General features: G+C 36.9%; 3 protein-coding genes across 3 annotated transcripts; all 3 read left to right on the top strand.

Moving 5' to 3' along the window:
* Positions 1 to 351: 351 nt before the first annotated feature.
* On the top strand, positions 352 to 1311 carry LOC124958872 (olfactory receptor 8K3-like). The gene has a single exon (XM_047517412.1). It carries the CDS (start codon positions 352 to 354, stop codon positions 1309 to 1311), a length of 960 nt encoding a protein of 319 aa, XP_047373368.1.
* A 911-nt stretch (positions 1312 to 2222) lies between these two features.
* LOC124959109 (olfactory receptor 8J1-like) lies at positions 2223 to 3155 on the top strand. The gene has a single exon (XM_047517749.1). The coding sequence runs from the start codon at positions 2223 to 2225 to the stop codon at positions 3153 to 3155; it is 933 nt and encodes a 310-aa protein (XP_047373705.1).
* A 7851-nt stretch (positions 3156 to 11006) lies between these two features.
* Positions 11007 to 11960, top strand: LOC124959108 (olfactory receptor 8J1-like). The gene has a single exon (XM_047517748.1). The coding sequence runs from the start codon at positions 11007 to 11009 to the stop codon at positions 11958 to 11960; it is 954 nt and encodes a 317-aa protein (XP_047373704.1).
* The last annotated feature ends 5155 nt before the right edge of the window (positions 11961 to 17115 follow it).

Here is a 17115-nt window from a genome sequence, read left to right as displayed (position 1 = left end):
GCATGTTTGATACATTATGAAGCTAAATGACATTATGAAGCTACGTGACCTATAATTACTAGACGCTAAGAGCAGCCTATCTACTGATTGTGACAAAGAAAATGTATCTAGACAGTGAAAAATATTGTTTGGTGAGTGAAAAATTGACTTATCCCTGTTTCTATCTCTAATTCTATATATCCATATTTTTGGGAGAAACAGGTTTATTTCCAGGTATCGTTAAGTCATAAAGTCTGTGTGTACTTTGTTCGTACTTACTTTATACTAAAAAATAATCTCTCAGCCATAAAACATGAGAGCTTTTGACTGTGATAATGTCTCTATGCAGAATAGATTTTCCAATGAATCTGGATGGAGGAAAGCAATCTGACAGTGGTGCATGAGTTCATTCTGATGGGTATCACATCGCGCCCTGGGCTGCAGGCTCCACTGTTTGGGCTGTTCCTCATCATCTACCTGGTCACAGTGCTGGGCAACTTGGGCATGATCATCCTCACCAAGGTAGACCACAGCCTGCAAACACCCATGTACTTTTTCCTGAGACACTTGGCTGTTACAGATCTTGGTTATTCTACTGCTGTGGGTCCCAAGATGTTAGTAAATTTTGTTGTAGACCAAAATACAATCTCCTTTCACTTTTGTGCTGCACAGATGGCTTTCTTTCTTCTGTTTATTGTTAGTGAACTCTTCATTCTGTCCGCCATGTCCTATGACCGCTATGTGGCCATCTGTAACCCTCTCCTCTACACTGTCATCATGTCACAGAGGGTATGTCATGTATTAGTGGCAATCCCATATCTCTACTGCACATTTGTGTCTCTTCTAGTTACCATAAAGATTTTTACCTTATCCTTCTGTGGCTACAATGTTATCAGTCATTTCTACTGTGACTGTGTCCCCTTGATTTCTCTGCTATGTTCAGATACTCATGATATTGAACTAATAATTATGACCTTTGCAGCTTTTGATTTGATTTCCTCTCTTCTGTTTGTCCTGGTGTCCTACCTGCTTATCCTCATAGCCATTCTCAGGATGAAGTCAGCTGAGGGCAGGCGCAAGGCTTTCTCTACCTGTGGATCCCACCTGACTGTAGTCATAGTGTTCTACGGGACTTTGATATTTATGTACGTACAGCCCAAGTCCAGTCACTCCTTTGATACTGATAAAGTGGCTTCCATATTTTACACTCTGGTCATCCCCATGTTAAATCCCTTGATCTACAGTTTGAGAAACAAAGACGTAAAATACGCCCTGCGGAGGACATGGAATAACTTGTGCAATATTTTTTCTTTAAGTTTTTGTAAAATATGATGCCTATAAATTGGGTTATGGGCATGCATCTTTGCTCTGTATACACCTAGAAGAAATAACAAGCAAAAATCGGGTTTAACATGTATTTACACATTGTATTCTTTGTCAGTTTCTTTTCATTGGTACACTTAGGTTAGTGAAGAAAGCAAAGAAGATATTTTCCTTCTTTGAGAGGGAAAAGTGAAACTTACTCATAATTAGTCAACTTGTAGAAGAGTAGATATGCTAGATGGATATAGTACAAATATAAGTAGAAGGGGAAGTGGAAATGCTGAGTCAGAGCAGGGAATGGGGGAGTCAGGGAAGGAAATGGCGAGGGCTCTTGTGTTTTTTATCACCTTCAGAATAAAACCTTCAATTCCTGTCTCAGTCTGTCTTCTTTTGCATGTAAATAGTCTCTTCTGTCTCATCCCTCATAATTTTCCCTGTTTTATTTTGCAGTTGTCTTCAATACTGGTCATTTATATGGTACGTGATGATTTGAAGTTTAACGAATAGACTAAAATAATAACTATTACAACTGTTGGCATCCTACGATGTCTCTATTTCCTCATATGAGTCTGTTAACTAGAACTCAGCAGTACATGGATTCCTACCAGCTGTTATTTTTTCCCCAGTTATCTCATTTTCTTGTCACTCATGAACACGACATTCAGGGTGCATTTGGAGAGTACACAGGTATGCTCGAGTTTGTGCTTTTACACCACTTGTTGACCTAACTTGGTAACTGACCATTGGGTTTTATAGATTGTTATTCTTTGTTTAATCTGAAAAGAAGCAATTGCCTATATTTAAAATTTTTGTTCCAGTTGTTTTCACATCTTTTGTGTTATCCGACCATCTAGTTAAGAAATAATTTTGTTGCCTCTTTTGACTATGTGGACATTTCTCTCTTTTGATCAGTATTGAAAATGTATCATCTCATAGGTGTCTCCAATCTTCCAGAACTTCAGATTCCTCTTTTCTGTGTTTTCCTGGTCATCTATGGCCTGACTGTGACAGGGAACCTGGGCATCATCACCCTCACCAGTGTTGACTCCCGGCTTCAGACCCCCATGTACTTTTTCCTCCGACATCTGGCTGTCATCAATCTTGGCAACTCTACTGTCATTGCCCCTAAGATGCTGGTCAACTTCTTAGTATGTAAGAGAACCACCTCCTACTATGAATGTGCCACCCAGCTGGGAGGATTCCTGGTTTTCATTGTAGCTGAGATCTTCATGCTGGCGGTGATGGCCTATGACCGCTATGTGGCCATTTGCAACCCCCTGCTCTACATGGTGGTGGTATCTCGCAGGATCTGCCTTCTGCTGGTGTCCCTCACCTACCTGTATAGCTTTTCCACAGCTGTTGTGGTTTCATCTTGTGTGTTCTCTGTGTCTTACTGTGCTTCCAATGTCATCAATCATTTTTACTGTGATAATGTCCCTCTGTTGGCACTGTCCTGCTCTGATACTTATTTTCCAGAAACTGTAGTGTTTATATCATCAGCTACAAACTTGTTCTTCTCTATGACTATAGTTCTCATATCTTATTTCAACATTGTTTTGTCTATTCTAAGGATGCGTTCATCAGAGGGAAGGAAAAAAGCCTTCTCCACCTGTGCTTCGCACATGACGGCAGTCACAGTTTTCTATGGGACTCTGCTGTTCATGTATTTGCAGCCTCGATCCAGTCATTCCCTGGATACTGATAAAATGGCATCCGTGTTTTACACCCTGGTCATCCCCATGCTGAACCCCATGATCTACAGCCTGAGGAACAAGGATGTGAAGGCTGCCTTAAGGAGGTTCATGGGGAATCTATGCTGTTTCCTTAAAGCAGTGCAGTTTTTAAAATTGTAGGTAAATAAAGAGATGGCTAAGGTTAAGTTACTCAAAGAAAAATTTATGTGAGTTGCAAACTTTAAGGTTTCCCTGGGAAATTAAAAGGTCTAGGATATAAGGAGCATCAAATGGAGAAAGAAACTGAGGTTCATTGAGTTGTGAGGGTGATCTAAAACATACGTGTAATTTGATAACTTCGCCCATGAGTGTTGTTGGTCAATATGAAAGGAATTTTTACAGGAGACCAGACAGATACATATTTTTAAAAGTTAAGTAAATTTGAAATGAGCAAAAGCATTTGGAAAAGAGAAATGAAGTGCATCATTTTTGTTCTTTGGCCTTTGTTGCTGTTTCTTTGGCTGAGCATAGTTCACATAATGAATTGCTGTACTTTAACAATCTTTAATCACAGATAAAAATGTCACTTTTACAGCTAAGTAACCAAAATTGAGCTGATTATTAAATTTAAAACTCCCTGTCACTTTCTTAATGTTGCTTGAATGAATATTGTATTCTACTCATGAGTAGCATTCAGAACTACATGCTAAGACTGCATTTCAATGCCAGCCTCAGCAACTTAGTGAAACCCTGTCTCAAAATAAAATAAAATGAACTGGGGGTGTGGTCAGTGCTTAAGTGCCTCTCAGTTCAATCCCTGGCACCAAGAAATGAAATAAAATATAAAGTTTTGTTGTTCTCTGTGTTACTTCTTGATCAGTAAGCATGCACCTAAATCTGTTGTATACAACCTTAAATGTGTGGAGGATGACCAGGCTATATTTAAGAATTATCAAATCAGAATCAAAGCTATGGGCCATAAAGGTATATTTAAAAAGTTTCAAAAGCATTTCTATATAAGACCATAAGAAGAAATTTTGGCAAATGTCAAAGAACCAATCTGGAATGTTAACATTCATTGAGTGGATTCATTTTACTCATTAAGGATTTTGATATTGAAGAGGTTTTTTTCTTAATTACAGATAGTAAATATTTATTCATAATCATTATGATATAAGAAAAAGAATATAATACTACAAGACATATTAGAATCCAAGACATAGAAAATTTGCAATGAGAATACATTCAGAGTTACCTTAATGTTAATATGTTCAGTTTATTTTTATAAAATAAATATCAGTTGCTATCTCTGGTTCCAGAAGTTATCTCACATTGCTGTTTGCAATGAACAGTTATACATTTTGTTGGCTAATAGGGAGACAGGTTTAAATAAAATTAAATGTGCAGCTAACTTCACCTAGGGGATTTTTCCTTACAGGGAATGACAATGTGTACACATAAATGCACATATACTCATGTTACTGATACTGTAGTAAAAATCATGCAAAAGGAAAATATTTTAAGTGTTTATCAAAAAATAAAAAGAAAAATTATGGCACATTGGTAAATGACGTACTATTCCACAACAGAATGAAATAAAGCCCATGCATTCATTCAGCAGCATGGATGGGCTTCAATAGCAATAACCAGACACAGACTTTTCTTGTTATTCCTTTTATATGATGCTCTGGAATAGGTGAACTGATCTGAAGAGAAATAAAGCAATTTTGGTCTGGAATATGCAACTGGGGAATGTACCACAATGGCCATTTGGAAACATATACTCTGAATTAGGAACAGAAATAACATTTACATATGCTATGCATGTATGTGAATTATTATTGTTTTAAGAGAGATCAACAAAATATGACATTTATCCTGTTTTTGAGTTATAACTATTAAATTAAAATATTATATATGTGAAATGTAAAACTTGATGTTTACATTGGTCTATCTCATTTACATCTCTATCAGCTCACTAGTAAATTTTCTGGTGGGCATAGCAAGAACAATTAATGTCTATGCTGCTAACATAATTTCAAATATACAGTCAAGTAACATTACCTAGCATCACCCTGCTGGACATTAGATCCCCAGAACTTATTCACTCTCCGTGACTGAAACTTTTTACCCAGGGTCAAAATCTCTCCTGATACCACCAAGTGGTTATTTGTTGATAAGCACTTGAGACCACCATTCCACTCTCTGATTCTATGAGTTTAAGTATTTTATACTCCATATAAAGTTTGACCATTCAATAAACTATGATGCTTTTAAAAGAATACACACTATATGTGTCCCGGCCCGCTGGACATCAACTCAGGACGGCAAACCTAAGAGAGAAGGAATGAAGAGACAAGAGACACAGGGAGGGACAGCAAGACAGGAATTCTGATCAAGCTGCAAATTTTTATTGTTCTCACAGGTATTTATGCTGAGGGAATGAGGGGTATGATGAGACACAGGCTAGTTGGCTGTGTTTTTCTTTTGGGCTCCTGATAAGGTGCAAGTTCACACCAGCAGGAAGGTGAAATCCCGGAAGAGAAGCGGGGGCGGGCCATAGGCAGAACTATCAGCCGGGAGTGGGGAGAGGCGCGCTCCGGGAATCCGTCAGCCGTCAGCTGCAGGGTGCCTGAGTCAGCTGCAGGGTGTTTGTGCAGGGGAGGCAACCGCAAAATGTTCCCTGGGCTGCTGCTTATCGTAAAGATCAGAACGTCCTCAGAATGAGAACTTCTTCTTGGTCCCTGACATATATGTATATCTCAATTTACTACATAAAATCTCAAAGTATATATTTTGTTTGTAGTGTTTTACCACATTGAATAATAACCTTGTGAAGATTTTTATTCCTGTCTTTTAATAACCTGTAATACTTCTTCAGAACAGAGTTGTAGAAGACACCTTCACAAGTCCTTTATTTCTGGATTTGTATTTGTTGTTGCTGCTGTTGTTGTTTTGTTTTGTTTGGGGGCCTTAGATAACAAATTTTAAATATTTACATTTCTCATTTCATCTCATGCTGGATATTTCAATTTACTTTTAATTCCTCCAGTTATAGGCAGAATTTTGTTTGCCCCCAAATTCATATATGATAACACTTACTCCTAGTACTGAGAAGAAATGGTATTCGGAAATCGTCTTTCTAGAGGCAATTGAGTTAAAATGATTTCCTTAAACTGGGCCCTATTCCAATACAACTGGTTCCTTTATGAGAAAAGGAGATTAGGGTAGAAAGGGGGAGGTGCATCAGACACAAATATAGGCCAGGAGCAGCCACGCCAGGACACAGCTGAGGAAGCAGACATTTGCAGGACAAAGGGGTGTAGACAAGAAATCTAACCTGCTGGGCATGGTAGTTCTTGCTGGTAATCCCAGCAGCTCAGGAGGCTGAGGCAGGAGGATCTTTCAAAGTCAGCCTCAGCAACTTGACAAGGCCGTAAGCAACTTAATGATACCCTGTCTCTAAATAAAACATTTAAAAAGTGCTGGGAATGTGGCTCAGTGGTTAAGCACCTCTGCATTCGTTCCCTAGAACCAAAAAAATAAAGGAAATCAAGCCTGCAGACACCCAGATCTTGACCTTTGAGACTCCTAACTGTATGAAAATAAATTTACATTGTTTAATTCACTTATCGTATGGTATTTTGTTATGGCAGCTCTCAAAAATTAATGAACCTTGTATTTTAATTTATTTACCCAATCCCAATCACCACCATCAGATAACCACCCCTGAGCATTTACTGTGAATGTGCCTGTTCCTTATTTTCTCACAGAGTATGCATTATTGTGCAATGTGCATTTACAAAAAGCTCATCATGCCCTATATCCCCACTTATAAGTTTAAATTAAAGTCTAGAGGAGACAAGCCTGTGTAGTGTGTGTGTGTGTGTGTGTGTGTGTGTGTGTACAGTCAAATAAGATTAATCCACAAAGAAGACAATTTCCCCAATGCATATCATCTTTCATATATTTTTTATAGACATTATATGCAGGAAGTGCACATATTTAAGAATCATTTGTACATTATGTCATTCTTAGTCATTTTCAACAGATCACTTTGCTCTTAAATGCTGTTTGACTCTGTTTATTTATCCACTCTTCTTTTATCACACGAACAGCAAGCCTAAAGGAGAGACTAAAAGAATAATTTTATTAAAGTAGGACTGCTTTTTAGAGGGAGTATCCTTCTTTTAATATCTACTTTATAACTTTCCAGGAAATATTTTCAATTCCAATTATATTGTTGAAGTAGAAGGGATAAAAACCTAACAGAGATGGTGGCATATAAACGTGTCCCTTATAGATACAGATTGTTCTGATTTGATGGATAGACAACTAGTTCCTAGCTCTTATATATCCCATGTGTGAAATAATAAATTTCTACCTGGAGATGAGATGTGACAGACACACTTCAATCACTGTATCCCTGAGATGTCATGGATTTGACAGTCTGTGGTTCAGACTGCTACATAGAATACAGAAGTGTTTATGGAGAATTCCTGGAGGAGGGCTCTGTTAAGGAACCAATCCTAGTTGGCATCTTCCCTGAGGATGTAACAGGAAATATGTGGATCCCAGAGCCACCTGTGCCTCAGAGGTAGGGTCCAAGGTATATAGGGCACATGGATTCTCATTGCTGCAGTTCAGAGACTCAAACCTGAAGCAGATTCTCCATTAGAGGTGGGTAGAAACTATTCATCTTATTTTCTTTAAGAACCTTAAAGACATCCAAACCATGACTCAAAATAACCCATTTCACTTTGATTTTGGAAGATACTGTTAATTCCTTAAAATCAAAAAAATATAGTACTTACCCTAATTTGTTTGTGATTTTTAAACTTTTTTTCAGAAATACAATGTGTCAGATAGGAGACATTTATACATGTTTCCAAATTCAAGCTGGCATCATGTCTCATTAAGAAAAGTAGATGCATAGCTACTCAAAGTCAAAATTAAACCCCTCTTTGAAAGTGTAACTACACACAACAAATTTCTTAAAGAAAATTAATAGTAAATTTTGATGACATAAAGAAAATGTACATAGAAACAAAACAGTACCTATGCAATAAGGTAACATATTTACATAAACCTTGTATCTGTCAGGAAAATAAATCTGCTAACATTTTAGTACAATTACATAAAAATGACTTTGTTTAGTTAAACAAACAAAAAAAGATTTCCATTTGAGCAGTGGCACTTGGGAAAGGATTTGTCTTCAGTTGAAAAAGAGGCAGATTAAATAAGGAACATGTTAAAATTTTCGGTAACTATTTCAATAAAAACTTTGAAATAGAAGTAAAAAAATATGCTTTCATGATTTAGACTGAAGTTTCTCAAATGCCTGTGAAATTAACTGCACTAATGTGCTCCAGACAGAAATATGAACATGCCCAAATGACTGTGACTATTTTATGAACACCTCAAAATACTGTATTGGAAGCATCACTTTGATTACTCCATTGTTTCATATTCAAAATATCATCAATATCGACCCAATTGCCAAAATCATCTCACACATGTCTTCCTGACTAGCTCTGTCTTTTGCTTATATATCTCCCACATAATTCTTTGTAAGATTTACACTAAGAGTACCTTGTTTCTGTCCCTAATTGTTCCAATTATTAATCTCTAGGTCCTGCTTCTCCTTCTTGGCTCAGTCAGCATCTGGAAAATCCCATAACTGCTGCTTAACTCTTTGTTTCTTTGAATTTCACTTCTACTCCATCATTTGTTTTCAAATCACTACAATTCATTATCTTCATAACAGTAAGAGAAATAGTCTTAAAACTTAAAGCTAATCACGTTGTTCATCTATCTTAAAATTTCTCCAGGGTGTAAAATTCACTTAAAATCTTAAAATGTACTATTAAAATCTATTACCAGTTTCTACTAATTCCCCTCTCCTTATAATATCCAGTTACACTCTCTTCCATTGACATCCTCCTGCTCACCATCACCAAAAACTAAGTTCTGTAAGTTATTTTCTACCCCAAAACCGACCGCATTGTACATATTCACTGTGGCCTGGATTCCTGAAAGTATTCTTCCTGTGTTTCACAGGACAGCTGATTACTTCTGATTTTTTAGGTCTTATTTTTCAATTTCAGGGTTACCTTGAAAGATCATTCCTTAATCTCAAATGAAATTGTTGTCTGAGGTTATTTTTTTTTTAATTATTATTTTGCACGACTGGAGATCAAACCCAGGGCATTATGCATTTTCTCATTATGCTTTTTATACTCTATGATTATCTTCTTTCAATAATAGACTTTTTGGTCTTTTTTTCCTTTCTTCTTTCTTTTTTTCTTGGGGGAGGGTTTCCAGTGATTGAACCCAGGGACACTTAACCACTGAGCCACATCCCCAGCCCTGTTTTCACTTGTTATTTTGAGACAGGGTCTCACTAGGTTGCTCACACTCTTGCTAATTTGCTGAGTCCAAGTTTGAACTTATGATCCTTCTGCCTCAGTCTCTTAATCTGCTGGGTACCAACCTGTGACATGGGGCCTGACTTACTTGACAATTTTTTTGTCTGTTCCCTGTAATTGGAATGGCGAGTTCATGAGGTGAAGAGCAAATAATTATCTGAGTCTTGAATGTTGTCTGGAACACAGTAGAAATTCACTAAATATGTGGTTAATAAATGAGAAAACAACACAAAGAACCTAGTGGGTGAGGGACAGTGGATGTCAGAGACACACTTAGACAGTCGGCAATGCTGGGGTGCATTGTGGTTTTATTTTTCTGATTTTTTTGTATCTTATCACTTTATTTCAATGCTTAAAAGTTTGCTCTTTCCCCCCTTTTTATTCCATATGTTTTAGAGGGAGAGAAAATGTCACATTGCTGCTTAGACGTTGATCAAAATATAGTCTTTGATTCTCATGAACTTAACTTCAAGATTTTAGGTAAGAATTCATGACAGGTCTTATTCTTTTACATTTCTCAACTGTCAATTGGAACTGTAAAGGGACTCTAATTGGTTTAATTTGGGGCAGGTTATCATCTTTAAGATAAACAAGTCTAGGAAAACATTTAAGTATTGGAAATACCATGATATTCCATGGAAAATATATTCATTGTAAATTTCAGAGTAAGTAATTAGAATAAAAATTTTCATTATAATCACTATAAAGATTGCTGTCAAATTGTGTAAAAAGGCCAATTAGAGGGATTAACTAAAATTAAGAGCAGATATATTTTCAAATTATAAAAGCAATATTTTAATTGTATTAATAAAAAGATGATAAAAGTAGTACAATGGTAAGAATGTAAGGAATTAAACAAGTTTCTGGAACAGGAAAACAAGAATAATGAGAAGGTAAAGGTAGGAAGAAGTATATAGTAAATCGTAATGTCAAGGTGTTACAAAATGATTAAATTTTCACTGTTATAATTTTTTAAAAGACTGAAAAAGGAAGCCAGTCATATAAAATTTAGGTTTTAGGTCTATATCTCTCCATATTTTTTCTGAGTTAATAAAATGGAAAATGAAAAGAAAACAGTTAACAGCCTTAAATAGTTGAATATGCAAGATAAGTTTTTATGTAATTCAAGTAATAGAAAAATAGACTACAGAGAATGGGAAAGGATAGGACCTGGAATCATATATTTTTAGAGAAAGGACAAGAAAATAAAAATAAAAAAATAAAAGCCAGAAGTCTCAAATCAAGAGTTCGTGAAGGATGCTTGGTTACTTGGTCCTCCAGGCTCTCCCACACTCAGTACAAAAGACACGATATGAATCCTGGCTTCCAATGTTCCAAGTTAAGGACTCTGATAACTTCATTAGACGGCAAAGAAGTAAATCCTGAAAATGTTCCGTGATGCTGAAGCACCTTATAATCTACAGGACCTTCTCTCTCCAAATGGTTGCAAATTTTTAACAAATGAGCAAATTTAACACATAATTTAAGAAAATCTCATCCAAGGAATTGGTCTTGCCATAAAATGACAACCTTATAAAATAATTCCTGAAAGCTGTAACTGCTTTCCCTTTACTTCTGCAGACACATGAATTCCACCACCCTCATGGCTCCTGGAAATATCACCCGGGTGACTGAGTTCATTCTCGTGGGTGTCTCCGATCTTCCAGAGCTGCAAATTCCTCTTTTCTGTGTTTTCTTGTTCATCTATGGGCAGACAGTGATGGGTAACCTGGGCATCATCACTCTCACCAGGGTTGACTCTCAGCTTCAGACCCCCATGTACTTTTTCCTCCGACATCTGGCCATTATAAATTTTAGGAACTCGACCGTCATTGCCCCTAAAATGCTGGTCAACTTCTTAGTAAGTCAGAAAACCACTTCATACTATGAATGTGCCACCCAACTGGGAGGATTCCTGGTTTTCATCGTACCTGAGGTTTTCATGCTGGCGGTGATGGCCTATGACCGCTATGTGGCCATTTGCAACCCCCTGCTCTACATGGTGGTGGTATCTCGCAGGATCTGCCTTCTGCTGGTGTCCCTCACCTACCTGTATAGCTTTTCCACAGCTGTTGTGGTTTCGTCTTGTGTGTTCTCTGTGTCTTACTGTGCTTCCAATGTCATCAATCATTTTTACTGTGATAGTGTCCCTCTGTTGGCACTGTCCTGCTCTGATACTTACATTCCAGAAACAATAGTCTTTGTATCTGCAGCAACAAATATGTTTTTTTCTATGACTATAGTTCTAGTATCATATTTGAATATTGTTTTGTCTATTCTAAGGATGCATTCATCAGAGGGAAGGAAAAAAGCCTTCTCCACCTGTGCTTCGCACATGACGGCAGTCACAGTTTTCTATGGGACTCTGCTGTTCATGTATTTGCAGCCTCGATCCAGCCATTCCCTGGATACTGATAAAATGGCATCCGTGTTTTACACCCTGGTCATCCCCATGCTGAACCCCATGATCTACAGCCTGAGGAACAAGGATGTGAAGACTGCTTTAAGGAGGTTCATGGGGAATCTATGCTGTTCCCTTAAAACAATGCAGTTTTAAAGTCTTCAGGTAAATGAAGAGATGCTTATGATTATGTGCTTGTACAAAATAAAGATCTAAAATATATATATATATATATAACTGATTTAGTGGCTCCATGGCATTCTTGGATTCATGCAAAATTATAAATTAAAAAAAACATTTTTGGGTTCTAAGGGTAATACAAAAACAAAGATGCTATTTATCCATTTTACCCTGTGGGTTTGACAGGTAGCTAATTTGGAAGCAATGTTTTCAGGAGTAAGGAAAGCTATCAGTTAAAGAATTAAATAAACTTGAATGGAGAAAACGTATAATGGACTAGAGAAGTAAAATTGATCTTTTTCATTCTTCAGCTTTCCTTTATGTTTCTCCCCAGATACAGTTTAGTGTAGTAGATCATCATATCTTGAAATTCTGTTCATTACAGATGAGTAAAATCCTGGATACAAATATGTTACAAAGATGATCTCACAATTTTATTTAAAAGAAAATTATCCCTGCCTTAATAGTGTTTGAATCAATAGATGATTATCACCACTTGACCTCACATTCTGAATGATAAGCATATTAAGATTGAAATTATTTAATCTAAACAATTTAATGTTACAATTTTTGAATTAAAGACACAATGTAGCACTTTTAATATGTTGGGATTGATCTGAAAGATAGTCAAATCTGTAAATATGTTTATCCTTACACTAAATATCATGTAAGTATCTTAAAGTATCTTGCATGCAAAATAAATTTACTGTTTTTAATGTTCTTAGGCAATTAATTGACTGTCTTTGTGAAAGTTACTTATACTGTTACAGAAAATATTTCATTGTGCTTTGTAAAAATGTTGTCTTTTCTTCTGGAAGTTCTTGCTCAGTTAGTTTACACCTAAGTCTACTTGACAAATTTAAATTCATGGGGGTAGCCCAGCTGTGTCTCTGAATTATCAAATCAGAATTATAAGATAAAGCCTACACGGTCATATTTTAATAGACTAGATGGTGTATTCTGACAAAGTCTCTTAGGAATTAATATTGGCAAACATCAAAGTACTAGACTGACAACCATATATTAACATTCTGTGCACATGTTCACTTTTCTTATGACTGGGCATTAGTATTGAAGAATGTTAATATAGACATTAAATCTTCAGTCATAATAATTTTAATATAAGTAAGGGAATGTTGTATAACAAAAATATCTATACTCAAAGACATGCAAAGATTGTGATTGCATAACTTCATAGTTGCCTTAATTCTTTGAAGTTTTCGTGTACAAGTCTTACCTCTGGGCTTCTCAGACAGTATTTCTCTTGACTATTAGTTCTCTTTTGTGGATCACAATTTTCTTCTTCCTTGAATATCTACAGTTTTCAGAAGGACACTTTACCTAATATGATGTGGAACTCTGAATTCTGTTCCTCTCTCTCTCTGAGATTTGTTGCTCTTATTTTAGTCTGTGGGTTTATTTGGAAGCTCTGTACTAAGATATTTTTCTTGTATACCTTGCATCTGTAAAAGTCTATGCTCTTTTCCTGACTAGCTGATCTGCTAGTCTGTTATGAAATCTCCATTAAATTTATCAGCCAGTTCCCAGTATGTTGATTACTCCAATTACTGCAGTTACCTCACACTCTATTACGACTCTGACCTTTCCAAGAATGACCACTGAAGTAACTTTTGTTTTACAAACACTTCTCTGAATGAGTTTTTAAATGTTATACTCAAATCAATTCAATCCATATCTGAAAGCAAAGTTGTAGGTTTTCTTGGTCTACCTCACTCCCAGGCATTTTAATTTATCCAACATAAATTCCAAGGGTGGACATACATGCCAATTGTATGGATAATTGACAAACTTTGAAAGCAACCAATGTCCTTCAGAGGGCAATTTAACAAATGCATCCATACAAGGGAATACTATTAAGCAAGAAAATCAGCGAGCTATTAATACTACAAAGAACTAGAAAACCTTCAGTGCATGTTACTAAGTGAAATAAGTGAACCTGAACGACTACATCATTCCATGCCTAAGTCATTACATGTGAGGAAAACTCTAGAGATGGTGAGCAGATCAGTGGTTTCCAGAGGCTTGGGGGAGAAGGTTTGGGAAGGAAGGGTTAAGTAGGAGAAGCCTAGGGTGCATTTTCCTATAGTGAAACTATTGGGCCCAACACTGTTATGGTGGATACATGACACTATGTCTTTTTCTAATACGTACAGAGTCTTACAAAACAAAGATAAATCTTTAATGAATGCTAATTTAGAAACAAATCATTTAAGAGATCCAGAGGACACTGGAAAAGAGTACAGAATGTGACAAGAATATTCTATGGTATTAAAAATATGTGGAATGATTTTTCTGAAGTAGGTAAGGAGAAACATGCTGACCTATTAAACATAGGAAAGACCAGAGAAGTGATACCAAAGTCAAGAGGCACTCTGTACAGCTTAGCACTTGGGCAATAAAACTGTTTCTTATGAGGATGGAGTTTAAAAATTCTAACCATTATACACAGATAAAAAAGAAGTGAACAATTAAGTACATGGTTGGCAGCCACATTTCATACTACTGGAGAAGGAGATTAGACTTTTAGGGAGTGTTCATGGTTGTAATAGATTAGAGGTAGAGACAGAATTGAGACTGAGACCTCCTTAGGACACAGAGAAAGTGAACTGGGCCTTAACTCATGGTCTGAGCCACTCAAAGATACTGTGCAGATTCCCAGGATCATAACCTGCTGCTTACTGTGATCTATGCTCTCTTCCATTTCTACCCATGTGCTCTCTTAATCACTGTAGGGACTCATCCTTATCACATGACAGAGGTGTTTATACAGACTGAGGCAGCAATACGTAAAACTAACTTAGTTCCAGGATAGCCAACTGACCATGCCTTCCTCAGAGTTAAAGATCCTCATAGGAAAAGGAAACAGACCTTGGATATATACTTGAAACCAATTAACATTTCTAAACCTTAGCACCTCTTGCAAACAACCCTTTCAGATGAATAAAATTCTCTCTTCCTCTTTCTGGGGAGCCAGTCATACATTCTGGTTAGTGCTTATTTCCCTTCTCTTAGGAGAAGCCCTAATTAAAAAAAAAAAAAAAAAAAAAAAAAAAAAAAAAAAACCTTGCCTGTAGTTCTCTTGCCTCACTTGCTTTTGTTTCTACTGTTACCAAGTCAAAATTCCTACGTCCAGCATCATTTGGCGACTCTGCCAAGAAACTGTAAGATGAATTCAGAGTGAGACCTGCCCGGATGGGGACACTGGATGTGATGCCTGCCCACTATGTTCACCTAATGTAGATGCTCTGAGTTTACACACTGAGTGAGTTGTATATATGTTTATATACACATGCACACAATGCTCTGCCAGCTGACACATATTCTAGACACATATTTAGTCCAATAGCAACAAACACACCAAGAACCCAAATAATGTTTTCTAATAACATTCTTCAGTAAAAAGACCCAGAAATTCTTTGAAACATGACCAGGACAGGGAGAGAAGTTTACATGATGATTCCAGAGAATGTTAACAGTGTCAGAGAGTTAGGAACTAAATAAATAAAATCTACCACACAAGTAGAAGAAAGTCGATAGCATAATTATTAAAAAAAAAAAATAAGGAAACAGGCAAATGTCCTCTGCAGAAAAATTCACAGGAATTTATGTAGATCCTCTACCTTCAAGGAGATGAATGATAACTCCCTACTCCTTACATGTGAGTATCACATACTGACTTCCCTCCAAAAATCACAGAAGGGGAAGGAGCAGAGAGTCACTTTGGAGTGGAGAAATTTGACAAACACTACTAATACAGAACTGGGTCTTCCAAGAAGCAGAGGCACCCTGAAGTCCTGCCCTTCAATCTCCATTTCTTGCGATGGAGTCAGGAAGATTTCAGACCTATCCATCGGTGTAATAGGTATGCAATTATTAAAGGGATAAGAAAAGGCAACTGGGACACTCTCAAGGGAGAGTGTGGATCCTCTCATAAAGGAGGACAGCGTGCCTCTCTTGCACTCCAGTTTTACTGGGTATCCCAGAGTAATTTCCAGAGGGTCCTGCCCAGTCTACCTCTTGACTTTTGACTGACAGCAAGACAATTCTAGGTCAGCTTGGCCAATGCTGACCCATTCTAACTGTATTCCTAACCATATGTTCCTTCGGATGTTTTCATTAGTAGGAATTATCTTCATCAACTTGAATTTCAGGATCTGTTCCCCAAAGTCTTCTTCCTCCCCATTGACACTACCCTTGACACTACGCCAGGTAGTGTTATCTACTGCAGATAACAGGTAGTTTGCTGAGGAATGTGACATATCCTGTCCATTAGCCCAAGCAGGGCTGCAGGTAAATCACTTTTTGGAAAGGAAAGCATGTGGGAGTCAGCACAATGGGTCCATTTTATAGCATTATTCTCTTAACCTCTTGTTCTCACTATCCTCGTCTGTCTGTCCCCTAACATACCTTAGCTAGGTGATCAAGATTAATGTAAGCAGGAAGTCACACTGATATTAAGGACAGTTAGGAACTACATTGTTGACAGATAGTAATCACATTTTGTAAAGATGCAGTTTTGAAAGTCAGTTGATTTCTTGGATTTTTCTCCCCAAGATTCATGAGCCTAGTCTAATCTTAGAGGAAAAGATCATCAGAAAAGACCAATTTAAGGCATTTTAAAAGATACTTGATTAGTATGCTCCTCAACATTGTCACATCATAAAAATTAAGGAAAGCCTAAGAAATTCTGACCACCTGGAAGAGTTTCAGAAACTGTGATTACAAGATGCACCAGTCTATTTTGGATGGGATATTCAAACATAAAGGGACATTGGGTGAAAACCTAGGAAATCAGAAAAGGGGTTGAAATTTCTTTACAATGGCAACGAAAGTACTAGCACAGCCATCAGCATCAATCAGGCTGCCGAGAGTCATGGTGCCGCCTCACCTTCCTCTTCTCTGGAGTTAAATTGAATTTTACTTTAAAAAGTAAATCTCAACAAAAATCAGTTTATGGAACCAAGTTCAGAATTTTCTTTCCCACAAAAACCTGGGGTCTTTTTATTCTAAAATAAGACTGATTAACAACAAGCTGTCAAGAAGCATGGGCTTGATACCTGAGAAGACTGTAGACTTGGTGATATTTGCTACCACTGGATCTAGGTGCTGG

The sequence above is a fragment of the Sciurus carolinensis genome, chromosome 11 (genome assembly GCF_902686445.1).
Source record: "Sciurus carolinensis chromosome 11, mSciCar1.2, whole genome shotgun sequence".
In the NCBI taxonomy this organism is placed as follows: Eukaryota; Metazoa; Chordata; class Mammalia; order Rodentia; family Sciuridae; genus Sciurus; species Sciurus carolinensis.
This window is presented reverse-complemented; position numbering and strand designations above follow the sequence as displayed.